This window comes from Anoplophora glabripennis, unplaced genomic scaffold (genome assembly GCF_000390285.2).
Source record: "Anoplophora glabripennis isolate ALB-LARVAE unplaced genomic scaffold, Agla_2.0 scaffold17, whole genome shotgun sequence".
NCBI classification, from domain to species: domain Eukaryota; kingdom Metazoa; phylum Arthropoda; class Insecta; order Coleoptera; family Cerambycidae; genus Anoplophora; species Anoplophora glabripennis.
This window is the reverse complement of record NW_019416231.1, coordinates 177,840-204,992: the sequence shown is the minus strand read 5'-3', so window position 1 is coordinate 204,992 and position 27,153 is coordinate 177,840. Positions and strand designations below refer to the sequence as shown.

The 27,153-nt window shown below is 35.5% G+C and overlaps 1 protein-coding gene across 12 annotated transcripts in view; it reads left to right on the top strand.

The window, feature by feature from the left end:
* LOC108917843 (heterogeneous nuclear ribonucleoprotein R) overlaps nucleotides 1-10,850 on the top strand; it is a 32,956-nt gene extending 22,106 nt beyond the window's left edge. For 4 of the 12 annotated variants that reach the window (XM_018724618.2, XM_018724615.2, XM_018724617.1 and 1 more), the window contains exons 9-11: nucleotides 560-616; nucleotides 2,239-2,401; nucleotides 9,331-10,850. In XM_018724618.2, coding sequence (XP_018580134.1) covers nucleotides 560-616; nucleotides 2,239-2,401; nucleotides 9,331-9,494 — 384 coding nt within the window. In that variant the 3' untranslated portion in view covers nucleotides 9,495-10,850. Of the gene's footprint in view, nucleotides 1-559; nucleotides 617-1,238; nucleotides 1,329-2,238; nucleotides 2,402-9,330 lie in introns of those variants that run through there. The other 8 variants (XR_001964812.1, XM_018724624.1, XR_001964813.1 and 5 more) reach the window with 7 other exon arrangements.
* The last annotated feature ends 16,303 nt before the right edge of the window (nucleotides 10,851-27,153 follow it).

The following is a 27,153-nucleotide window of genomic DNA, read 5'->3' as shown; positions in this document are numbered from 1 at the left end:
ACCTGTTTCTAAAGTTTGATCGATAAAAATCGACCGTCCTGTGTAAAAATTATTTATTTTTATTTTCCATGGAATTTTCCTAGGAATGTCGCGAGGAAATAAGGAACATTAAATATATTTTTTATGTTTCGGATGCTACTGTTAGTTCGTTGGTAATCTCGGAGCCGTTTTGGTTGGCCAGTAGTGTGTGATGCACTGCAGCTTTTAAAATTTGACATTAAAGTAGTGCAACACACAGTATATTTTTATATAAACATTTTGAGACTGTTTTTAATTTACCCTGAATTCAGCAACGTTTATTCATTGATTAAAAACAATCTCTGCGGAGCGAGTTTTTTCCTTAAACTTTTTTATAAGTGAGACGACGCGCGTTTTTGTTCCTCTCATTTTTTTTTAATTAAATCAAGAGGATTCAGTTCTGCCGAACTATTTGGCAGCACTGAATTTCGAGGTTACGATGCACACGACAAAATGGAAAAAAAGTTCCTGGAAAAAGCTACCAGTACTAAGTGTTGCCGTTTTTGTACATGCAATGGTACTGATATAAGTTGACACTTAGGAACTGGATGAAGGAGTCGGTTCAGGCGTTTACTACGATGTTAGCAGTGGAACACAGGTTTGTTGTCCTTTCTACCAGAATCGGTGATAATTTCCAGAGATTAAAAAAAAATCAATCACGTCCCCGCCTCCGATCCCGGTACTCCCAGGTAACTCGTTGTTCATGGTACTTCTCTGGTGTGATCGTCAGTCAGATTTGACGGCGTTATACTGTTACTTCCATTCACCATTCCTGATGGTTTTTAGCTGTCTAACAAGGCTTACTAATACACTAATTTTGTTTGCCCAACTTTGTGTGGTTGAATTGCGAAGTACTATGAACAATACGTGTAAGTAAGCCCTACAACTATTATAAAGCCCGCAGAGGAACCCGGTTACGGTTTTCTTTGACTGAATTTTCATAATTAACCAAGCAAGCGCAGTATAATATTTGTAGGCCGTCACATTTCTGAATGTTTGTATTTTGTGTTTATAAAAATATCCACGTTACCGTCCTTTCTTCCATTCCACGTCTGCCGTCCCCCTCCGAGTGTTTTTTTAAATGTATATGTTTCCTGAGATGTGTATTTTCGGTTGACAAAAATTCGGACTCCTTCATTAAGGTCACTTTGTTAATACTTAAAAACTAGCGCACAAGTCAAGTTGGTAACATGTGAATAAGCATTATGTCGTTATTTTAGCGGGTTCCGAAAGTGCACAAATATTAAGTATATGCCAGACAAATCGCCAAGAAAGTACAATACGTGTTTTGTAAATCGCTAGGTACCGATGTAAGTACATTTATTGATACATTTTTGGGAAGAAGGATTTCTCTTGCCTAAGAAATCAATAAGCGAAATGGTAGGCCATGCTTCTTAGGGAATGGCCGCAAGGAAACCGTTATTGATATTTTCGGCAATTGGAAACTATATTACTAACTCCTATTTTTTTTATTTAATTTTACAGTCTGACATAACAAAATTTATTGCATGCTTAACAAGACTAACCGGTCGTATTTTGTGCGGAGCACACATTGAATTTTTTCAACCGAATTTACACTCAAGTCCTGCGGAAATACCTTGTTAAGTTGTTATGTTTCTCGAGGATGCAGTTTTTTTGTTATGTTTTGCGAGTTATTAACACTGATTTTTTTTTATTTTTATTTATTCGCAATTTTCTAATCTAGGAAATATTTTTTATTTTTTTTTAATTTTGTATCGGTTGTTTTTATAATATTTTTATTAGAATAACAATTATTAAATGCATAATCGATTTTTCCTAATTTTGAGCAAAGGAAAATGCTAAATTTACTTTGTTACGGGAATCCAATTTATGTCTTTAGTTTATTTTTTTAATTTTTATTTTCGATATTTTTAAATTTTTTTATTTTTTATTTGCCCGTACGGAACCTCAAGGTATTTGCCAGCACTTTGACATGCACATTTGCACTAGATGGTTATGGTAGAAAGGATCCAACGTTGAATGTTATAATGAATGTAACTGGGTACTGTGTTCCGTTTTATTTTTTTTATTTACGATTTTTTTTTACAATTACCACGGATTTCTTGGATGTGCCGAAAAATATTGCGACGCGGGGGGGCGGCGGCGAGTCGAGAGGCGTCGCCGCTACTACCCCCCCGCGCCGCAATATTATTACCGGAGCTTCCGGACGAGCCTAACGTTATTTTTTTCCATCCCAAGCAGGCTGGCCGTGGGCGTGGGGTGGTGGCACGTGGCCGGGCCGGTGGCCCCCCAGCCCGTGGGGCGGCAGCCAACCGGGCGGGCCGGGGAGGAGCAGCAGGGGCCCGTGGGGCAGCACGCCAAGCCGCTCGTGGAGTGGGCCGCGCCAAGGGAAGTTTACCAGGTAAGATTTTTTTTTGGTTGTTTTTTTTGTTTTAATATATATTTCGGGTGCCCGTTATTCGAACCGCATCGTAGCAATATCAACTCGGTTATTTTAAGAGACACGAAATTGGTGTAATATTCGGTCAAGGTGGCGGAAATTGACGAATAGTTTGCGGATGAGCAATTTTTTTGGTGTGAAGTTATAAATAATTACAATGTAACTGCGGCGTCTATCAAGACGGGGTAACGACGTTCAGCTTTTATTTTCCCTGTGGAAGCCATATTGAATTTTCGCATTTTTTTATTCATCGATTTCTTCTGATTACTGTCATTAGTGATTCAAATTATAAATTTTTACAAAGGAGTGCTTTGAAACCAGAATATTTTGCATTTTACGGAAATAAGGCACACTTGATAAAGATTTGCTTGAATTTAAAATGAGGTGGCCCATGGTGAAACTTAACATTTCATGTACGGGGTGTCCAAAATATTTAAAAACCTGAAAAATGTCACGAGAGTAAACTACCTTTATTTCTAATATTTCTGAAAAGTGTCACTAAGAAAAGTTGTTCCAAATTAAAAGATACGACAATTCCAATTTGTGGAAAATTGGCCTACTTTGATTATTTACAAATATTTACTTCCATTTCAAGCAAAACTTTTTATCAAGTGTACCTTTTTTCCGTAAAATGTAAAATAAAAAAGTTTTTCCTCTTATTGGCACACGAGATCGGGGGCCTCGGCAAGATCTGGCAACCCGAAAACTGTTTAGGTTTTTTTTAGAATCAAACCAAAAAGGTGTTCAGGTTTTGAAATTTTATATCTGCAAGTCGCTGATTGTGTGATCTTTTTTTTTTAGAATCAAACCAAAACGTGTTTAGGTTTTGAATTTTTTTTTTTTTTTAAAGGGCCTCCATAGAGTTTATAGCCCCGGATCTCGCCATAGATTAATCCGGCCCTGCATTTGAAGCAATAGATGTGTGGTTTGTTTGAAAATGCTATTTGTAAAATATTAATTACGTTACAAGACGGGAAAGTGTTGTTTTGTTTTTTCTCCATGCTTCCAAGACTGTCGCCCTGAAATCTACCACTTTCCGGTGATGCAAATTTTTTTATTTTTCCTCTTTTTTTCATTCAATCATAAGCGTGAGATATCGGCTGTCAGCGGCATTATTAAGAAATGTTTCATTGTCTTGTAAGAATCTTCGGCTTACAGACTTCCTTTTACCTACATTTTTTTTGGGGGGGCTGACATGCATTTCAACACTGGGTGCAAGTTGTACAAGGTCGATAAGGCCAGTTGGTGCAAAACAATGCAAAATGACTACTTCACATACATTTTTTCTTGGCACCAATTCATGAATCATCAAAATGTCGCCGTTGTCGCCTTTCAAACTTTCTTCTTGAATTTCACCTTCGATTTTTGATGTTTTCAAAGGTTTTGCCGACTCCTGACGCTTATTTTCCGATTTTGGCCGATAAACGCTAATTTCTGGTAAAAAAATTATCCAGAAATTGAATATGTTCTGGTTGGTTGTAAAAAATAGATAACAGTAATCGATAAAATGCGCTAATTAAAAAGTCAGAAACAACTTCAAAACAAAGATTGGGCAAATCTCTGTTCGTCAAATTCCGCAAAGCAACTTTGCCTTAATTTGAACAGTCTCTTAAAATTGCCGGGATCCACATTGTGCGGTTCGAAAAAACGGGCACGCCGTATAGATTTTACATGTTCTTTCGTTGTGCAAACTTGGTGATCCGATTTGTGTTTTATTTGATTTTTTGCTGAAAATAACTATTGGATCACTTAGGTATTCCATGTAGAGGTACTGGGTAAACGAATAGCGAAGTAATTGTTCTTACATTTCACAATTTTATTTTTTAATGTTTCAATTGTGATTAAGAGTGTATCAAAGTTGGAGTAAGATCACATCTCGCGTTAATTTGTTAGGAGAAGTGACGTCATAACATACTTATTCTTTATTTCCGATTCGACTAGTCATAAATTTTCTTTAATTAAAATTGTGTCGTCTGATTTTGCAATGACGAACTTTGCTTCAAAAATTTTACTATTGGAACTTGCCAATAGTTATACGCATACCCAGTATTTTAACGTTTGCAGATTTTAACTATTGTTTTTAATTTAATTCTTACGAGCCTCACTTACTTTAGTAAACATATGGAAAAAAGGAATATTTTTCAAAATTTCTTATTTGTGGTTTGTAACGATAACGAACTTTGGACAATATTTTTTTCATCAAAAATGGGTTAAGGAGAGTAGATGGCACACATTTATTAGCGAAAATTTTGAAAATGTTAACAATTCCTCAGCGAATATTTAAAATGTCTATTTTCATCTTATTATTTTTTTTTGTTTCAACGAGCTTATATTGACTGCATTTTAAGTCTTTAGACTGATTTGTGCTTCATACCATTTAGAGTAAAGAAAAAGTATATTCAAAATGAACAATTAAAAACAAAAAATTGTAGTCAGTTTTGAGCTTAAAAACAGGTTATTTTGAGTAAATCTTTTTGCCTTTCTTTTTAGTGGGGAAAATACTAAATTGCAGGTTTTTTTTTCGACGATCGGTAAATAAGCGACAAAATGTCGCTTCAACAGAATCTTTTAACTTTTTCCATATGTTGCCCTGAAGTGTTGCATTTTAAAATCTGCAAATCCCCCCCCGACCTCGCACGTCTCACCCATTACTGATTGTTAAATTTCAGTTCTGCTTGCAGTAGCGTAAGAGTTACTGCGAAGTTTCAGCAGAACGTTTCCCGCTCACACACACTGTCCTCTTTTCCCATTCAGATGTTTTAAAGCCCGAAGTTTGCGTGTATGCGAAAGGCGTTATCGTTGCAAATGCATTATGTAGGTCCAATACCGTTTCTCTTTCCCATCCGACGGCGGCGTTGCCAGTGTTTCTCATCCATTTTTTCGTTCCCGAAACGCAAACTTTTCTTTGTAGTTTAAAGTGTCGAAATCCGTTAAAACAAATATTTTTTTATATGCAGTGGGGTCCCCGCATCCTTGTAAACTCTTTTTATTGTTGATTTTTCGTGAAAAAGTTAATCTTGATACAAAATTTTGCTTATCTTGGGAAGCCATGGGCAAATATGTAATAGAACGTAGAGGGCGTACAAAAAATTTCAAAACGTGAAATTTTCCTAAGCCAAGTGCCTTTAATTTTTGTTTTCCTTAAAAACTGTACTTAACAAAGTTGTTCGAGAACTCAAGAAATGCTTAAATACTGGGTTTAGTCAGAACAGTAATCACATTTTGCAAATAAAAAGGAAATTTTTTTATCAAGAATTACCTTTTTCTCGAAAAATCAGAATAAAAAGGTTTGCAAGAGTGCGGTACCCCATCCGGGGACACACTGTATTTTTACGTTCAAGGTCATCCATTTTATTTAACATATTGAGGCGAACTACTTCATATTCTAGTAATTTGACCAAATCGTCAAATAATTTGATGATAATGGAAGTACATTTTAATATCAAATTGTTTTGATCAAATTTTGACAGAGATTTGACAGTTTGACACGAGCTTTAAGGCGTATGCTTAAATTTCTTTCGTCTCTGTCATTTTGCAGTTTTTTCTTTCCCGTATCGCCTAAAAAGAAGAGTCCACCGCGAAGCTTGTTTAAAATTAACGCCAACTGCTGTTTCATTTAATGGACCTTTCGCAAACGTACCGTTTGTGATCCCCAATTCGGATGAATCGCCTGCACTGGCAACGCTGCCCGCTGGCCCTCCACCACGTGGTCGACGGAATACGCACGCAGAGACGTCATTGCGCGGCGACGTCATCCGACGTCGCCGAATTTTTTCGCACCGCGCGGAACTAGTCTAACCTGTGTAGCGTATTCCTTTAACCAGATTCCCCCTCTTATGTCCTGTAGCACTTTATAGTCTTTGACCCCTTCGCTCGCCATCCCGATTCGTATTATGTATCGTGGGACCGGCGAGGAAAACAAATAATGAAAGTATGACGGATGCGCCGTTTTCGTCCTTTGTGTGCGTTTTTGCAACCGCTCGTGAGACCTGAATCCCGTGACCTGGTTCCGTGCAAAAAATCGCACGGATTATTCGGATCACATGGAAACTGGCACCGGCCCCTTGGTCTTTGGTTATTATGCGGACCCGCTTCTTCTCCTTGCAGCGCGTACCTCGCTCGATAATTAAATTATGATGAAGTGGATTTAAATTCGTGACGTATAGTCCCCGGTGCCGTTTTCGGTTCGAATTGCACAGCTGCGGATTAGGCCGGGACCGCTAGCTTTTGCTTAGAGGGGCCGCGAAACTCGAAAGTGCGAAATTTTTGATTGGCGCTCAACAATTTTTGGAAAAGTAGAATATTTTGTTTTAAGATAAATACATATGTCACATTTACTCGACTAAAACGGTTGTTTTTATACGCAACAGTTGAACAGCTAAATAGGAATATAGCTCGGAATATAGTATATCTAGACGAGACAGGGCAAAATTTTTCTGAACGCCTATGGATTCCGTAGAGTTTGAGTTAAATATTTTTATGCGGTTCAAACTGAAATCTTAACGACTATACAAAAACATATCTCTGTACCGCTCACTTTAAAAGTTGTTAACGTTTCGAAAATCTCTCTTTTCGTCTTGAGAACTTTTTTGGATTTTTCGTTTTAGTCGATTTGACAGTTTAAAAATTAAAAACTAAAACGAAATGTCAAAAAAAGTTCAATAGACGAAAACAGGCAGATTTTCGAAACGTCAACAACTTTTTAAAGTGGCGATACAAAGTGATGTGTTTTTTGTTAATATATTTTTGTATTTGTCTGCTTTTTTCACTGTGAGGTTTTTTGGATAGGTAAAACCTTACGCAAAAAATAAAGAAAAATATGAAAACTATGTCACAAATAAATAACTCCAGGCGATATATTTCTCCATATAAAAATGAGGTTTACTTAAAGATTAATTGACACACTTACATATTAATACAAAAAATATTTGTTAAATTTGTTGAGGTCCACAGAGAAGTTGCAAAATCGCGAACTATGTATTTTATTTGCTTTCCTCCTTTCCATTTCCCAATGTATCAATGTAAAATGCTTTATTGAGAAATGTGTAGGATATTTTGTTAATGATTTGTTAGTTTCGTTAAAAAATTTTTTTCAAAACTTAGTTTTGGGGAATATCTGAGAAATATCCTACACAAATCTTAAATTTTGTAACAAAGTGAGAGTACCTAAGTATTGTTAAGTCTAAGACATAGAATGTGCGGTAGTCAAGACGCGACAAATTTTCAGGGTTCGTTAAAAAAAAGCAATATTTTTGTCCTAAAAACCGTTTATAAGAGTTTTACAATCGTTCAATAATTGAAGCACAGTTTCTGATCGATTAGATTTCAAATTTAGATGGGTAGATTGAACCTTTTCAAAATTATATTTTAATTGGAGCAAAATAATTGACATTTTCCTATGATTTGCTGTTGATGATTAGTATAGATTGTATATCCACTTAGTAGATTTTAAATCCTTTCATAGCCCAAGGAAATTTGACGAAAAAATGGGAAAAACCACGACAAAATTTCCTCCAAACTGAATTTTTGCACACGTTTTTGAGGTGTCCCAAACCCAAATCTGCAGAAATCACAAAAATCGCAACATGGCTACCCAAGATATTGAAGATCAAAGTTTTTTGCAAATATATTGCAACGGATATCCCTAAGGTGAATGTTGTAGATAATTTAATTATCTCCATGATTGGTCTCTTGCATTTTTTCCCAAAATCTCGCCCATTTCGAGATATTCAAGGTCAAAGTTTCAACTTAATCGCTGTCTAATTTATTGGGCGCCAGATTTTCGGGAAAGTCCTTGTTTTTGAAACTTTGACCTTGAATATCTCGAAAAGGGCGAGGTTTAGGGAAAAAATGCAAGAGACCAATCTTGTAGATAATTAAATTATCTACAATTTTCACATGTATAGAACGCGAGATATTTGCAAAAAAACTGACCTTCAATATCTTGGGTAGCCATGTTGTGACTTGCCCTCAAAGAACGTCAGGGCAAAAGTTAAGCTTCGTCGAGGTCAAATGCTAATTTCCTAAGGCTGTTCTAATAATTGATCAAGAACTGTTTCAACTTTTGAAGCGTTGTATACCTTTTAGAAGTTATTTAACGAAAATGTTTTTCTTATTTTTTATTTTTTTTCTAATGAAAATCAACACTAAAAGTTTGTCGCACTCCTGCTGTATAATAACAAAATTAAATTAGAGATCGGATCTAGATTAAAATATAATAGACTTAAAACCCAGTTTCTTCAGTATTTAAGCCTTATTGGAATATTGTAAATATGTTCTTAATTCATTCACTTATTTTTTTTAACGATCTTAGCGCCAATACTATTGTGCCAAAGACAGCTATCATCTCCTACATTTTGTGCACTTTATTTGGGATCACCCTTTATAAATAAAAAAAGGTTATAAAGTAATGTGACTAAATATCATATCATATCAACTTCTCAAGGAAAAAAAAACGTTACCTAGTTGGCGGTGAATTGCATTAATAAAAACATCAGCATTACAGTTAGATAGTGTTTTTTTAACCTACATCCTAAAAAAAAAAAATTTGAAATCGGTCAAAAAACAAAGAAGCTACAAGCTTGTATCATATTTAAGCGCAACACCCTGTATATTAGTATTTCAAGCAACCCTTTTGAAAAAACTTGTAAGGAGTCGATTTTCAAATAAATGTTTTTATTATACTTAACTGGCGGAACTGTAAGGAACTGGGCGTTAAATCTTTTTCCCGTTATCAATACTTTCAAAATTTTACTGTACTTTCCAAATCTTGCTTCATAGAAGATCTCTTACACTTTCGAGTAGGGTAGACATGTATGCTTGTGTAGAATTAGCGTAGCGACTGAATCGAAGGTGATGCACGGCGTTTTTCTGACGTTGTGGTTTTTTAGCAGGTAAACGGAAGTTTGACGGGGGTCACCAGAACCAGGGGGATTCTAAGCGCAGGTTTCAAAGCAACTGGGGGAGCCAGCCCCTTCCACAGCAGCCGCTGGGGGCAGATATAAACGGAGAGCAGCAGGCATGGTACCAGGATTCGTACCAGTCCTGGAGCTAAGTGAACGAACTGTGAAGCCCACGGTGGGACTGAGTGTGAGTGGCCCTGCGTCAGGGCAAAGGGTGGGCGCACCCTCATGTGCCTGCTAGTTGTGCGCCTGGCGCCCTCAACATAGTGGAACCCAACAGCCGATGGTGTCCCCAATACACGTATTACCTATTCTGCATTCGTTTTTTTTTTTTGTCTATTTGTAACTTGTTAAGTTGGATTATTCAAAATTTTTTAACTGTACGTTTGTTTTATAAATTTGCCAATTAAATTGATTAAGTTATGTTTTAATGATGTTATTTGGGCTCAGCGTCTCCAAGTTCTGGCGACAACACATCTCGGGACGCCGCCTGTTCGTTGATAGTCTTTTTTTTTTTGAAGGCGGGAGCCGAGCCGCCCTCGGCCCGCGCCCCTATTAATATTATGTTTTTATTACTTAATATCAAGCAACCCGATATCCCAGGTGTCACATCACTGCATCATTTATTTTTTGCCGTTGTTTATTTCACTTGTAATAGTCTGGAAAGGAGGAACTGTTGTACACACACTGATAAGCATGGGTTTGGCACTGTGGAGCGCGGCGGTCGAACCTCCCAGCGGCGGACGTACGACAGCCGCGCCGGGCATGGAGGGACTCAACACTCGGTTCATGCAGTACAGCCGAGACAGTTGCTCATGAACAGAGTGAATTTTATTATATGTATAATATAATTATATATTTTATTCTTGGTAATGCATTTTTGCATTGTGATGATTGTATTTTAGCAGTAATTTAGGAAGTTCAAGCATACATACTTCTGTTTTCCGGCACCCGCGAGTACGTCACGAACGAGCAAAAGAAAAAGTTTTGATCCGATATAAAAACGCAGACGCAATGTTTCAGTCTCCGAGCAGAACACGAGAGATTACAGCTAAAACATTCATTGATTTGCAATTTTAGATGATTTAATGGTAACCGATTGATTTTTGTTTGTATTATCCTGTAACTGTTTTGGTTTTATACGTCCGTTATTTGCTTTCGCTTCCCTGGCATTTTGTCCCCTCTCCGTACACTGTAACAAAGTTGTTTTTTTTTAAGTAATCTTTTTAGTGTGAGGTAGCTAATATTCATCCAATGTACTGTCTAGAACTATACGCCTAATAGTAACACACATCTGCAATTTTACTACAACACAACCATACTACTGTCAAACAATATGAGATGCGTTTTTTGCAATTCATACTGTATTGTATTTTATTGGTAAATCGATCCGAGGCCATCGGGCTTCGCACTTATTGTTATGTATATCATCTATCGATTAATAATGAGAGGACTGATGATTTATATGTCTCAATAAACAGTTGTATGTGTATTACGATTTTACAAAATCGTTCTTTATTTTCTCGCACCTCCTCTCGTCGCACCCAAAATCCCACTTCTGATGCACACATCCGACTATCGGAGAGAAAATTACCTCTGGAATCGTACGTTTCTGTAAAATTGGGCTTGAAAACTTTATTTTCTCGCACCTCCTCTCGTCGCAGCCAAAATCCCACTTCTGATGTACACATCCGACTGTCGGAGAAAAAATTCCCTCGGGAATCGTACGTTTCTGTAAAATAGGGCTTGAACAGAAACATTATGAGGTAAGTAGAGGCTCCTTTCTAAAATAGTAATTACATTTTTTTTCTCATTTTTAACTTTGCACTTTTAAGGCGTTATGTATGGTTTGAATTTAATTTCCACATAAAAGATAAAATCCATGTACAGGGTGGTTATCGAGTATATTCAAATAAAGGAGGCGAGTTATCGTTAATTTTAAGAAAAAAGTTCCTATGATCTAGACATCCCAGTTACTAGGTGTTAAATGATACACCACTGATTTTTTCACGTTTTAAAGGAAACTTGTTAAAAAATTAAAATGAGTGCTATTTAGAAAGTATCGTCAGCTGTGAAGTACCCACTGACAAAAATTTAAACGCTGAGGAAAATATCTGGCAATAACGCTTGCACTTTTTATATGAAAAAATACTTTTTTTAGGTCTTCTAATATCATCGGTACGTTTCACAAAAGTTACTCTTGGAGCAGCTAACGGAGGTTTGAAATAGTTTTTGCAGAAGATGAAACTCGGGGATATCTTCGCTGTTAAATTCAACGTATTTCGGCTGCATTACTGTCGTCAAATCCGTAAACAAAATGCATGTCTGCCATTTCAGAATTTGCAAACACGAATTATAGAGAAATTCTTACTTTTAGAGCCTTCTCCGTTAAATATAAAAGTTCGGTTTTTTAATGAAAATTTAAAAATTTGCCTTCAAAACTTAAAAAAATGAATAGTTAGAACTTTTTCCTCAACAAAGCCGTTATTATAATATTTATGATGTAAAAAATTATTTGATGGGTTAGAAATGTGGTTCTCTAGGGCTAGGGATTACGATAGTGTACTAAATTTGAGATCCTTATCGTTTCTTAGGGTATGATTTTTAGGTCCACAATACAACTTTAGTGATATAAAAAATTTAATATGAAATTTGTTAAATGAAGAATTAAAATAAGGGTGGCCGATCTTAAGATACCGGAAAATGTTGCACATATCTTTGCAAAATATTTTTTTTAATAACCAACCGGCAGATACAATTAGATGTTTTTGATATTAACATTCTTTAAAAAAAATTTTGTGAAAAAATTAGGAAATACGTATTTGTAGTTGATTATGAAAAAAAATGTTGCAAAAACTTGCATACTTTTTTAGATCTTGAGTCGGCCACCTTAATTTTTTATCACAAATTTTGTTCAGTCTTTTTCGATATGGAAATTTTCTGAAAAATGATATGGGCCTCGTAAAAATATAACCACTGTCATTTTCTGAGTCGTCACTGCTTCATAGAAACCTTTTTTTCTTACAATTGATGATTTAACCTTTTTTATTATCTGGCAAGTAATTAAGGACCATCCTGTGTAATAAAATTTCTCGATTACAGAACAATAAATGCAAAAACTGATAATTTACGTATTTGGAAAAGTAAATATTTTCCAAGATGCCATAATATTAAACCCCAACAATGATTTCTGTAAAATATTGCTTTTTTTCTTATTTTTAACTAAATATAAAACAAATTTTGTGAAAACGTTACAGGAATATTTTTTCTGAGGTCTTGGTCTAAATTGGATACGATGGTCTTTTCGAAAAAACCGAAATATCAATAACTATTCGTAGTAGAATCGTATTCAAATGAAAAGTGGAGCAAAAAATTGCCGGTCTTTTATCAAAGGAAAATCGTGTCATGATTTTTAGGATGCGTAAGATGAACTAGTTTAAATTTAAAATCAAATTGAATGTAAACTTTGAGATACCCCTTCAAACGTACTGTGTTCTGCTAGTAGCTGTAGTCGCCCAGATGCATCGAGTGTAGGAAGTGGTTGGTTATACGTCAAATACTAACCTGTCAAGCTTGGTCGTAAATCAGAGACCGCCTCGAAAAAACAAGTACAACAGTGACACGTACAGAGGTAAAATGTAGTACATATGTGGAATTTAAAAAACAAATTGGATTTATAATAAATTACATTTAAAATAAGTAGTTTATGAGAATAAATGTTTTTTTTAAAGAACAGGGGTGCCAAACGTGAACTGATTCCCTTCATCTTTTCATAATGCATAAATTATTCAATTTCTAAACCCCTTAAAACCGTACTGCACTGGATCTCTTGACGGCCAATGATTTATTACTTTGCATCGAATATGATCCTACCATAGAACACTTAATTTTGTTTTCCATTTTTTGCCGTTCTCTAAATATACTACTTTTACATTTTCACATATTGCATTCATATAATTAAAAAATAAATTCCTTAAAAACTGCATATATTTTTGTACGTTATTATCTTTAACAATTAATTTCAGTAAATTCACAACTATAATAATTATATTTTTGTTTGTGAATCAGTGGCACCACAGACACTTCCACATTTCAACTGACTGTTTTAGTGTTTTGTGTTTTGGTTGTGGCTCTGAAACGTTTAAAGAATTTCAAAATTTATTGAAGACCTCTGCTCTCTGCTGTTTAAAAAGAGACATTTCTTTTGCTATAACTTCCTTATACAAAATTCTATTAATTAATCCCTAAGTGAAATATTTAATTAGCGTATTATTTCACAAAAACTTCCAAGTTGGAAAAATACGGAAGGCTTTGACGACACCGAAAAAATGACTAACGATAGACGCCCCAGTGGGTAGAGGTTAGCTATAGCTAGTGTCCGTAGTTGTGTCGTTGCGTTATTTAGTGAGGACTTTTGTAAAATTAAAACTGAATTTAAAATATTTACTATTCATGCATATACAGCTTTTGGGTACCTAGTTACTAAAACGATGATTAATATTTTCGCCCGATTTTCCATGTGTAGAACTTTTAGTTTCTTGGCAAAGTTGAAGACAAACCACAATTCTAGCTGGTGGATGTGGATGGTAAGTTTTTGAAATTATGTAAAGTATGTTTTATTAGGACTATTTCGCGAAGGCTTGAAAAATAGTATCTGTTTGTCTCTAACTACAAAAAAAAAAAAAAAATAGGTACATCGTTTTTCCTTCTTACATACCTATGTGTCTCGTATATCATATATTTTGTGCCTATGTGTATGTACCGGGTGCTTTATTATCATAGAAAATATAGTACTAACGTTAGTACTATATTTTCTGTTTATTATAATGTCAGCTCAGCTCATATGTTCTGTTATTTTTTCGAGATATAGAAAAACATGTAAGAATAAAAGTTAAACTAAACTTTTTATGTAGGTAATAGTGATATAAAATTTGGTTCTTTCTGACATATGCTTATGGCACATGATTTTCTACATACATTATCATTAGATGAAGAAATTACGCACGCGTTTAGGTTATATCTGTTGTTATTAGCTCTATTTGTTTTACCACTTGGTTAGTTGAGTTTGGTCAAATTGACCAAACTAGAAGTGACCGTGATTTGAACTAACTTTAGGTTAAACAAAACACACATCTACTCCATTTTAAATTTTGACTTTTGACGTCTGTTCAATTTCAGATTAATTATTATATTTTCTTCGGGTGAATCCATATCCATTATCAACGGCTTATTTTTATTATGCAGATTTATGATTATTATTATTTCTAGGTTATCTCGTTCACTTACTAATCACGATATTAGGCTAAGTTAGATCGGATTTCTGCGCATAGCAATCCAGCTTAACTTCTCACAGCGGTAATAATAGTTCACACTCTAACATTTCTAGACATGGGTGGTTATGTATTCAAATTCCAAAATATCGTCAGTTGTCGTTACCTTTGTTCAAACTACTCTTCGTGGTTAAAACGGTGGCGGCGGCGTTCCCTCCAAAACGGCCCCGCCACATTCGAAATCGCGGCGCTCGGGGGGCGCAGGACTGCGCACTCCCTTGGCCCGGTGGCGGTGCGCCGACGCCACCCTGACCTGGCAACGACGGCCGCTCCCATTCCGGCGGCGCGCGTAAGGTCGGCTGCATGTTCGGCAAGAGCTGGTGGCGGCCGCTAAGCGATGTTTCGTATAGGGGCGGGGCGGACGAAAGCCCGTCGAATCTCCTGACGCCAACTGCGACCGTGTGCCCTCGCTAGAGTGATGTGTGCACCTTTCTTAGTGACTAGACCAAAACAGTTCCAGACCAGTGGCCGATCGTCGAGCGGATTCCAGTGTCCAGGGGATAAGATGGCTGCCGCAAGGCCTCGCAAGGTTCTCGCTCTATCTGCTCTCCAAGGGTACGTCCTCTTAAAGATCCTTCGCCCGGGGACGGCTCCGGCCCGTCTCTCTGTGCTTATTTATCCCACTTCTGATTTTCCCAACCGAGATCCCCGCAGATCCGCACGCACCTCGCAAAGCCCTAATGAATTCTCGCTATTTTTTAACTGCCCGGCTGTGTGGGTCTTTGCCGTATTACCCGCATATCGATCTTAATGTTTACATAAATTTTCTTTGCCGTACAGAGATCTTATCAGATTTATTTATAAGGGGCGTGGTTTACAACCGTCTCAAGCAACCTACCGTTCCAGTACACGTAAAAATTAACGTTGAACTAAGTCTCTTTTTACGCAAAGTCCTACTCCTGGCCTCGCTTCTTGCGTGTAGGATAAAATTTTATTTTTTTCACCCGAGAGGTCCCGGCTCGCTTTTTGTTAACACAACATATGAGGGGCGTGGTTTTAAACCACCGAAACCCTTCTTTTTACCCCTTATCTAATAAAAGGGACATATATGTCGAAAGATTTAGGATCATCTCAGCATGTGTCGCTCGGAGGTGGTTTTTTCGCCACCCTAATCAATTTTCCGTTTTTCCCCGCCGGTCATTCCCTTTCTTCTGCGAACACCACGAGTGATACTCTGGCAGTCCATTAAATTTCGTCGTGGAACGTTCGGATGCCCGTGTTTTTTGTTTTGTACACAGCGTTTGCTGTTAACAGTGGGCGTAACGACCGAGTGAAAGGGCATGTCATCGGGGAATGAAAGGAATTATGTGTTCTTTTCCAATAAAAGTTAATGTCATTGTTTTCAAGCTGTGCTCTAAGTCAATTTGTGCTCGCACTGCCAGACGGACTATATTCAACTTTTATTGGAAAACATGAGATCGGAACATCGTCGCGGGGGAAACAGCTTCGCCCGATCGGTCACCCCAAAAAACCAAAGGAACGAACGGAATAAAAATCTGTATATTACAAGTTTTCGAAAATTAATGTGTTTCTCATGTTTTTTGTGGCTTGTTATATAGTCCGAGACAGACGCAGGCGGTATCTGTTTAAAAAGTCCATATTTTGGTGAATTGTATATCCACGGAGATTTTTGGCTCTTTGGCTTTCAAATATCACTAGAAATGAAAATTTTTCTATGCGCACAAAAAAAAACGTGGGCTTAATTTTTGGTGGCACAATATGTTAAAAAAATTCGAAAAATGTAATTTTTCTTCCTATTTAATTATGTATCTTTTCAAGAGTTGATTTTAGGCGAAAATGGAAGAGGAAAAAAAGATGTTTGTAATTAAATTTTTTACAAAATATGACTTGTTACAAATCGAATCATGATTAGTATTGTAAAAATAAAAAAAATCGACAAAAATGGGGTTAAAAACATTGCTTTTTAGGGAATTTTTTGAGGTCTTTAAATTGGGTATAGGACCTTCATACTTCGCTCAAGAAAACTTCATGTTATGTAGAATCATCATACCAAATTTCATCAAAATCGGTTCCATAGATTTTACATAATAATTTTGAAATCCAGATTTTGAAAAAAATATTGCAAATTTTCAAAATTTTGTACAGCAAAAACCAAGGCCCTTAGATACTTGAAAATTTAATCACATATAGAAGGGCTCTCAAGCTTTCAAACGCTTTTTGAAAAATTCGAATCCGTCAATTAGGAGAGCTCTGGCGCTTATTTAAACATTGGTCGAATTTTTGTACTTATAAACAATTAGAATAACTTTGTGAATATTTAATGAAATCAAATTTTTTAAAGCAGGTTTTAAAAGTTATTGGGTAGACGCTTCTTTAGAAAAAACATATCGATTGGTCAATTACTTACGTAGTTATAGCCGATGAAAGTTAACCGTCATTTACACTAAATGTATTGGGACATCCGGCCTAATTTTTCGAAAAATATCTTTGGTATTCTGAGTACTTACCAGGTCTAAGTTTGCAATACTTTTCTTCATTGGCAATCTACTTTAAAACGCGTTTAAAGTTATTTATGTTAGCGAGAAATTCAAGAAAATCGTACGGGTGGTTGTGGTGGGGGAAGGCAGAGAGCGCGACCACTTCGGCCTGCTCGAAATTGAATCGGCGGGCTCAAAACCGCGACGTTCTTAAAAATTTTTCACTTCTAGAGGGCCGATTTTGATGATTTTTTTTAAATCGATGTCTCCCGATTAAAAAAAAACAATTAGCGTATTTTCAAATGCCTATCATTAATAATTATTCCATCCAATGAATTTCATGAAACTTCCTTGTTGCAGAATATTTTCCATATTTTTCATCCACACTGTATATTATTACATTTCTCTCAATGCGTATTTCACTATATAATCAAGATACTATCATCCGGAGTCAATTGAAAAATGTTACAAATTCCTTTGAATTATATTTCTTCCCTTGTGGATGTGTATGTTTTATTGTATATTTGTTTTTTTTTTCAAAAATATGTTCTTCGTCATCATTTTTACCTTCCTGTTTAGGAAAAATGGTAAAGATCAAAGTTTTAAAATTTTCCTCCATTTCACAGAAATATGTAAAAAATTGAATATTGTAACAAAGATATAAATTCAAATCTTTTAAGTAGCCTCAAAAAATAAAGTCTAACTTCGACTATATCGATGTCGTGTATCCAAAAAAGTAACAATATCTCGAAAACAAGACCCCAAATCAAAATCTTACAAGAGTGAATAAATTAGAATAAAACGCCGCTTTATTTAAAAAAAATGTTCGGAAAGCATAGGCGTACTTAAAAAACTGGGGGGTCCATAGGTACTGTAACCGCCCTCCCCTCCGTTCCCGCTTTGATATTTTTAACCAAAATTACACAAAAAGTGAACCGATTTAAGATCAAAACATGTGTTAAATTACAAATAAATATCTCTACAATCACCGGAGTTATCAATAATAATCATTTTTTAAATTTTAATTTTGACACCCTGTATTTTGAAAATGGGGCTCCTATTTTATTCCAAAGAATATGTGGTTAACGGGTTGACCTACTAATTTGTAACGCCCTGTACAATTCTTAGACCTCGCGGTTCCAATTTAGACTGAAAACTTTTTGATAACGCGTAAGTAAAATTTTCTTAGAAACCTTCTCGTGACATTTGGTAATACCTCGAGTTGGCGTTGTCTGTAAAAGAACAAAAGGATGGGAATTTTAATTCGAGTATACACCCGCAAATTGGATTCGGTATTCCGGCCTCCCGACATGTCCAAATCCGGCTGGATCGCCGCAAAAATGCCGAGATTAAACTTACTAAATTAAATTTCGGGATTAAAGTTGCAATTAAAATTAAATCCGTCCGTCAATTAAAATCTCCCATCGATTGGACCGCCTTTATTAAGTGTGCTTCGCACATTTCCTCGATTTGGTTGTACGGAGCTTCCAGAGCTAATAATAAACCGATTGGTTTGGTAGAAAATTTTCATCGTATTTAAAAAATTACAAACAAAAACGAGATAACATGATCGGAGCTCTCACGCCTGCGTGTCAACTATGATTACTACGCGCTAAAAAAGTATCTAGCTACTGTTATGCAGTTTTTACGCCACAGGTAAATTATTTTTAACCATTACTAAGTAGGCCTCAATCAAAGTGCAATAAGTTATCTACTTTAGTGGATTTATACATGCTTGTATTATCTTTGAAATTTCTTGGGTCGCCGCGGACTTCGCGCACAAATGTCAAGCTGCAATCATTAGGTGCGACCTCGGGCAACGATAAATCCTGAAATCGGTACAAAATCGAACCCACTCCCGAAAATGAGGAATCCATTCGCTTCTAATGGAGACCCTTCCTCTGATCATTCTTCTAATGCTCCACTTTAATTCAGATGGGCTAATGAAATATATCCCACCGTTGATAGATGTGGGTAATTTGTCGTCCAAGGTTATTTAATACGTCCCTTAAGTGTAACACCTATTATTTAAATTGAAGATAGCCGTTTAATGCAGTGGCGGCTCGTCGGGTGACGCAAGTGACGCACCGCTTCACCTAAAATTTCCGTTTGTTTGTGCAATTTAAAATTATTTTAAATTTTATATAAATCTTATAATTTAGGTACAATTCTATATTGAAAATGTATTGTGTTTGTTTGTCTTATACGCAGAAATAAACAGAATAATTCCACGGTGAACGCCTTCTAAAAAATCATTGGCTTCGTTGAGCGCGAACATCAGCCTCGTACCATACAACGTATACTACGCAAGTGACTCATATTTAAATTGGTAGGTTTCTGCTTCTCTCCGTGGCTCTCCGTACGGCGGTTGTCATGGCAACGAGGCAGCCAACGCATGTGTGTGTAAACTACGGCCTGCGAGAACGAGTGATGCAAAAGTTGAAGCAGCATTCTCATCTTCATCGGGCATCGCCTGTCTATCGTGTGTAAACAGTTTATAGAGTTTATACGATACGTTGCCCAGTGCACGGTTATAATGGTTCTTTATTAATATTTGTTTTATATCAATAATTTGTAGAAATGTTTCCTATGCACTATCCTGTATGTATTTTATTGGAAATGCTATTTTCCAGACCGAAAATTGAGGACAAAAAAGATTTTTTAAATTGCGAAAGACCTGTACCTTCTCTCATGTGGAAAAAAGGGGGAGGTCAAAAGACAAAGTGTATGTTCGGAAGTTTCGGATTGAATGGTATTCGGAGTGTAAGTGATTGTGTGGATGTGTTTATTTAAAAAAACTTTTTTGTATGCCGTGTTTAATTGCGAGTGTAAAATCGGGCGTGTGGGATAAGGAGGGATTTAACAATCCCGCTTAACATCTGTATATGTACCTATCATTAAGTCCACGAGCCGAACTAATATTTCTATTTTTTATAAAATCTAAATGAAAATCCTTCTCGCCAACGTCAGTTTTTCGGTAATATTGCAAATGCAACTAAAATTTCCAGATTCATTTAAAGCCGTTTGACCTTGAAAATTTGAAAATTTTGCGGCGCTTTTTTTTTATCAATCAATAAATATGCTTCACCTATTCTCAATGTCACGAGCCGCCACTGGTTTAATGAGCAGACGGTCAATATTCTTCTTGGCGGTCGGTCTAGTCTAAATTATAGGTGATATTAGAATGACAGTAGTTTAGTTATCGCTTGAAATGAGTTTTGTAACCGAGTATGTTTTCCTTAAGTGAAATTGATCGAGGATTAAGAATCTAGTTTTCCTGTAATTTGGAAATATTAGAGTTATTTACTGGTTTTGTATCAACATTATACTAATCACGTGATATTAAAGGTGCTGTTAGCCGACCACATGTTTAGATTAATTTGTTGCGTAGTAGCACAATTTATAGTAGGTACTTTAAGTACCTAAATGTAAAATCTGGTGATAGTTAAATTCAGAGGTAAGTAAATAATATGATTTTTGTACATTACATGTACATATTGCCATGAAGAATTTTTCAGTATTTTTACTAGATCGATTTTAATCCAACCAAATTACACTTGAAGAAAAAAAATGTTACCTGGACTTTTAGAAGTGGAAATGGTAAAGGGGCTTATAATAAACGCAAAAAAAATAAATGCCTGAGCAGGGGTGGCGGAGGGTTGATTTGGGGGGTTGAAAAGTTGTGAAAAATTGTATCTTTGGGTTTCTGGCGAAAGTTGACGTCATACAGAAAAGTATTCACTGTAAAAGTTACAGATCATGCAAAAATCTACAACTTTTATAGAGGTCACTTTTTACGATAATCTCAAAATTTCCGAGAAAAATGCGAAAAACAGGTTTTTTCTGATTTTTCGTTTTTTGTTTCTCATTTCCGCAAAAATAACTTAATTTTGACGAAACTTGGCGAAAGTATACCTTTCTGTGTCTTAAATAACCATAATTTTATGCAGAAAAAAAAAAATAAAAAAATCTAGAAGTTTCCGAGATATTCAATTTTTCCGGTCTGAAACACTTTTTTAAATGAAAAATTCAGCTTACGAAAATCATCGTGCAGAGTTCTGCCGGTGATCATTTTTTTCGTTTTGACATATTTTTTGGTGAAATAAAAAAATCTGTAAGTAATCACAGTTCAAAAACATGCTCAAAAATGCAAAAAAATAAAAAATGGCTTGCAAAAATAAATTTTTCAGTAATTGTTGATAATTTGTTTCAATTAAAAAAATAATTCAAAAACTGATTACACCATTCAATTCTACGGAGAAAAATACAAAAAAACTGTGTCTCATTGTTTGACCCAAAACTTTATTTTTGTACAGTATTGCTATAAACATCTAAGTCGAATTAAAAATGTACAAAAGATAAATTATCTCTGAATGATTTGAAATTTCAGCAATACAAAGTATTAACTGCAAAGTCTACTGTTGACGCGAAATCCGAAAACCCGAAATTTTGCAGTCGTTTTATTTTTTTTTCTGGCTTTATTTGAAAATGAATTTTAAAATAATTGCATAATTAAATTGACACTTTTTTCGCTCTATCCAATGGCGTCAACATTTTTGCAATCCGACGTTTCGGCTTCGAGGGGCCATCATCAGGTTCAGTTTTTTAAATACGTCGCTGCTATTTTTATGACAAAATCTAAAGTCATTTTTAATCTGAATTAGATGATATTACTATTGTAATCGTTTAGAGATTTTTAGCTTGTTTTATTTTCAAATTTTTCCTGAGTACGACTCTGAACGCTTTCAAAATATCTATTGGAGGAAGACATAATAGTATAAAAGTCAATACAGCACAAAATGTTCAACATTTTTTTTTAATCAATAATTTAAAAAAGTTGTACCTAATAAAAAAATAATACGAATTTATGAAATGTTGTATTATTTCTAATTGGTATTGCTAATACATAGTAGTAAAAAAAAATGTTGGATATTTTGTACTGTTATGACTTCCTCCAACAGATATTTTGAAAGCTTTCAGAGCCGTACTCAGGAAAAATTTTAAATAACAGCTAAAACAAGCTAAAAACTTTTTAAGCAATTACAATTGTAGTAATATGCTCTAATTCAGATTTAAAAATGACTTTAGATTTTGTCCTAAAAATAGCAGCGAGGTATTTAAAAAAATGAGCCTGATGATGGCCCTTCGAAGACGAAACGGATTGAAAAAATGTTGACGCCATTGGATAGAGCGAAAAAAGTGGTAATGTAAATGTGCAATTTATTTTAAAATTCGTTTTCAAATAAAGCCAGAAAAAAAATAAAACGATTTTACAAAATTTCGTTTTTCTCCGGAACTACCCGGAATTTTAAAACATTTTAATTGGTATCTATATTGTTAGGTATAAAAAAACACAATTTTTTTTCTAATTTGCAATTTATTTTAAAATTCGTTTTCAAATAAATTCAGAAAGAAATAAAACGATTTTGCAAGATTTCGGATTTTTCCGGATATCTCTGCAACTAAACACAACTTTTTCCTAATTTGAGCCACCCCGTATCTCTTACCGTTTCTTAGATCCTAAAGCTATCCCATCTTTATCTTGGGCAGACGGTATTATTTAGTCTAACGTCATTTAATTGATTCATTGATTGATCCTATGGAAATGGATATTAGGTCAGTGATTTGGCGGAAGCCTTAGTTAGCATTGTGTGTCCCTTACGTTTAGTGAAACTGTCTCAGAAGTATTTTTTCCATGTCGACAGATGTAATTTTCGTGAAAACTTACGTCATTCTTATTCTTTGACAGTTGAAGATAAGTGTTTTCTTTGATATTCATTTCCGCAATAATGAAAAATTAAAATTGAACTTAGGTCGACGCAAGGAATCTATTCTCTCGATTCTATGAATGTACTTTACGATGACACTTCAGAAAATATGCCCCCAGTTCGTCGAATTCCGGTAAAATATGCCCACACTTACCCGCAGAAGTCGTGAAATCGCCTAAACGCCTAAACGGTCTGGCTCCTTTTAAACAAAGCGTTCTAAAATAAAACTGTACAACCTGATGATAAATATACTTCTCCGAACATTCGGCTTAAGTCATTTGTCAGGCAAATCCTATTTTATCTTGAAGTTTTTTTTGTTAGTAGCTACAATTTATATCAATTCTTTTTCGTTCCTCTAAAACCCCGGACGAGGAAATATTGTTGGTATTTTTGTGTTTTTGAGCGTCACTGGGGATTTAGATAACCCATATATGGGGTAGGGTCAGTTTGTGCAAAAAAACTCGGACCGGACCGGATCCATAACTCACAGCGAACGACCGTACGGAACGGTATTATGCAGTACAAATGTTAAAAGTTCGCCACAAGTGACATACTACCCAGTACCAATGCAGTTCTGAATAGGAATAAATATGTACAATTGTTTCTGTAGTTATCTAAAAAAAATAAAATTGAACTTTAGTCACACTCACAGAGAAAACAAATAATAATTGTTCGTTTGGAGTTAACTATATGAGTAACTAATTAAGAGGGTTTTATTCTGTCTTCTGTCGGCAGCAGCAGAGTACCGCCATCTGTAGCTGGTGCAACAAACGACACACTCGGAAACCACAGACCATAAAATAATTAAGGAAACTCCAACAATTAGAGTAACCTCTAATTCTACTATCTAATAGATGTCGCTGCACCATGATGGCGGTAAATTTAAATGTAACAAAATACACTAAGAATAAAAAGTATTTCATAAGTACATTAACAGCTGTTCCATGGCCCATTACTTATGAAACACTTTAATTATCACTTGGTTAAATGAAAAAGTTAAAGCAGTGATATTTAAATGTGTGACAAATATACAAATTTATTCTGTTACGAATTCGAAAATATTTAAGTAAAAAATATACATCGAGGAGACTTGTAATTATTATTTTTTAAAAGAAACCAATAAAAATTGCAAATTTTAAAGAATTTGAAATAATGATTTATCTGCCTTTATGTAAAACGCATTGCACAGTTACTTGACAAAAATTATGGTTAGATACATTTGTTCCGAACTAATTGGTTCTCATCAGTACTATGTAATATACTACACTACCATATGACAACTAAGATAAAAATAGTACCTATTAAGTCAGATATTCACCAATATTTACTCGCGAAAAAGCCTACATATTCGATTTGTGGTTGCAGATTTCTGTTTAACAATTTCTATAAAGGACAATGTTTTGCTGCACCATCGCGAGATGGCCTCAGTGAATGCATGCTTCGTCCGCCCTATCCAATAAAATCCTCTTATTTATTTACTCATATGTTACTCATATGGTGGCTCTTTTCTTGTAATATAATTGAGCGGTAAATTTAAAATTAGTACCTAAGCTGTTTTATTTATCGCAGACCTTAGTTAGTCTCACTTAATTGAATATCAGCATTTAAAATAGTTGGGTCAAACTTAATATACTCAGGCTGTCTTACGGTGACAACCCATTAGACATATTTCAGAGACTACTTCGATTTGGATTTTATAAATTTGGGCCCTGAGATGCTCTCTTGTGGTTACACCTACTTTTACTATATGATTTGTAGACAATATTAAAGTAAAAAATTAGTGTTATGTGGTTTATAACTATGCTTAGTGCACGTGCAGAGTCTAACAGAGTCGGCGCGGGGGTCGGTGGCCTTCACAGCTGTCTCAAAACTAGGGTTTATCGGGTAAGTGGTGTCATTTAAATTTACATAGGTATTTTATCCTCTACTTAGCCTTGCTCTTTGGTAATAGTACCATGTTGCGACATATTTTCTATAAACATATTAATATTATCATTCGTAATCTGATTACGGTCCTGTTAAAATCCGGGCTGTACTAAGCCTATTTATAAAGCTTTGGAAGGATTTTTTGATGTGTCGACATATTTTTAATAATACCACCGCTACTGTCACTACACCACTGGTACGTCTTATAACTGCACGGGATTAATTTCAAAGCCACGAGCTAGAAACGCTGCTGAAAAACACGCCAACTACAGCGTTATACAAATATGTACTACATCAGTAGCTGGCGGTGTAGGGAACTATCGGAATATATAATATCTTGCTCGGCGACAGACAACAAACAGACGTAATGTTCGTTTTTGGAGCCCCGGAGGATTATATGCGAGTTAATGTTGCAAGCTAAATCTCATTTTCAGTACGATTAGTCCCTGCGAGCGGAGAGAGGTAGACGTATATGGAATAAAATTGTCAACAGCAAACATATGTAACTTAGATTTCGAGCAAAGCAGTAGTTCGCGTTGAGTATACGAACCTCAAACAAGTCCTTAAAGTTACTAGCGCGCTACAACTCGAAGTCATTAAGAACTAAAATCAAAGTGTGCTTCTCGTATCGGCTGGAGCCGTCCTAGAAGCAGAACTCTCTGGAGATGCTCGGCGTGTTTTATTTAGAACAAGGGGATTAATTAATAGCGACAGTGCACCGCCAATAGGTACAAATCGTTTCGATTTTCTGATTCTTGGTTACCCACCTTGGTGTTGTCCTGATGTAGTAAGTTTTGAATTTCATTATTCCAAACCTTTATATGAGTCGTTGATTTAAAAAGGAAGCTTTAATACCTTTTGATTAACCGAGATATTTGCGTTTAAAAGAAGTGTTTTAAGTTAATTGATCGTCAACTATTCCAAAACAAATGACATTGATTCAAATATCAAATATCCAAGGTGTTTTTTCTTTATTGAGCCCTTATATTGGTACACTTTTATACAACTGCAATTTACAGTTTTTTGACTGTACAGGCTGGTCCATTTTCGATGGGAAATCAGGGTATTTCAAAAACTACTAAAGATATGATAAATCTGACACGACGTTATCGAGCTCGATTTTGTGAATGAAATTGTGAATTTTGTGATCATGATACCATTGGTCTTTAAAATTCGCTGTACGGTTGATTTATTCAAATTCAATTCCCGGCTAGCCTGCCGTAAAGAATTTCCTGGATTTTGTTCGAAATACTGTAACAGTCTAGCCGTATTAACATTGTTTCTTACCCTTCGGTCAATTATTTGATTTTTCCGAACAGAAAATGTATCCTCATTTCGTCGCAAGGTCGTCTCCAATCTTGTAAAGGTTCTATGATCAGGAATGAGGTGCTTTGGATACCTTTCTCGATATAACTCTACAACTCTTCTTGAATTTTTTGTGACTCGCCGTAAATTAGCAACATATCAACTTTTTCTGAATGAGAAAACATTTTGTAAACACAAAAGTTATACATTTGACGTTCATATTGAGTAACGACAAGTACTTTGTGACATTTATGCACTTTAAACAACGAACATTCAATTATTTTCCAACGACTACTTGATCCTCCCACCGCTAATGTGTTGTTTAGGTGGTATTTCTTTTGAGACTCTTGAGACAGAAAAATTTCTCTAATAAAAGTTTATTAAAATGAGATCTTTTTAACAGGAATGAGTATATTTCTGGAAAGAATATAATTGATGACGTCATTAGACGATTCTGTGAAATCCCAAAGATAATATTGAGACACCCTGTACTATAAATACGTTTTTATAGTTTGAAAATTTGCTCTTTGTTTTCAAGCCTAATTGGCGTTCCCCTAAGCTCCTCGGTGGCGTTCGTCTCCCATTATGCGAAAGCCGTCGGACTAATTATAAATTAAAAAATGAATCTAATATATTCCCTCGAAGAAATTAAAACCGCGAAAAAACGGGCAGACGGCGGCGGCACCCCCTTGCTTATCTCGTTACATCAGCTTCTTAATTTACTCCCTTGGAACCCGATCCATTGTCTGCTATTTGCTTCAAGTAATGAAGCATAATTAGCTTTTAGTAATTTGTACGCGGTTGGATGCCGGAGCAGTTTGGGTGATAAAAATTAAGAGGGGATACGGGGGCGGGGGTGAGTTATGGGGAAAGAAGGCGATGCAGTCTTTGAAAAATTGCACCCTTCGTTTTACAGCCGACTCCAGTGTCTTGGTTAGGAAACCGATTTAACAGGTGGTATAGGGCTTGCAAATATTTAAAAACATACAGGGTGTTTTTAAATGAAAGAGCGAAAATGATATCAATACCAGAAAAATAAGAAAT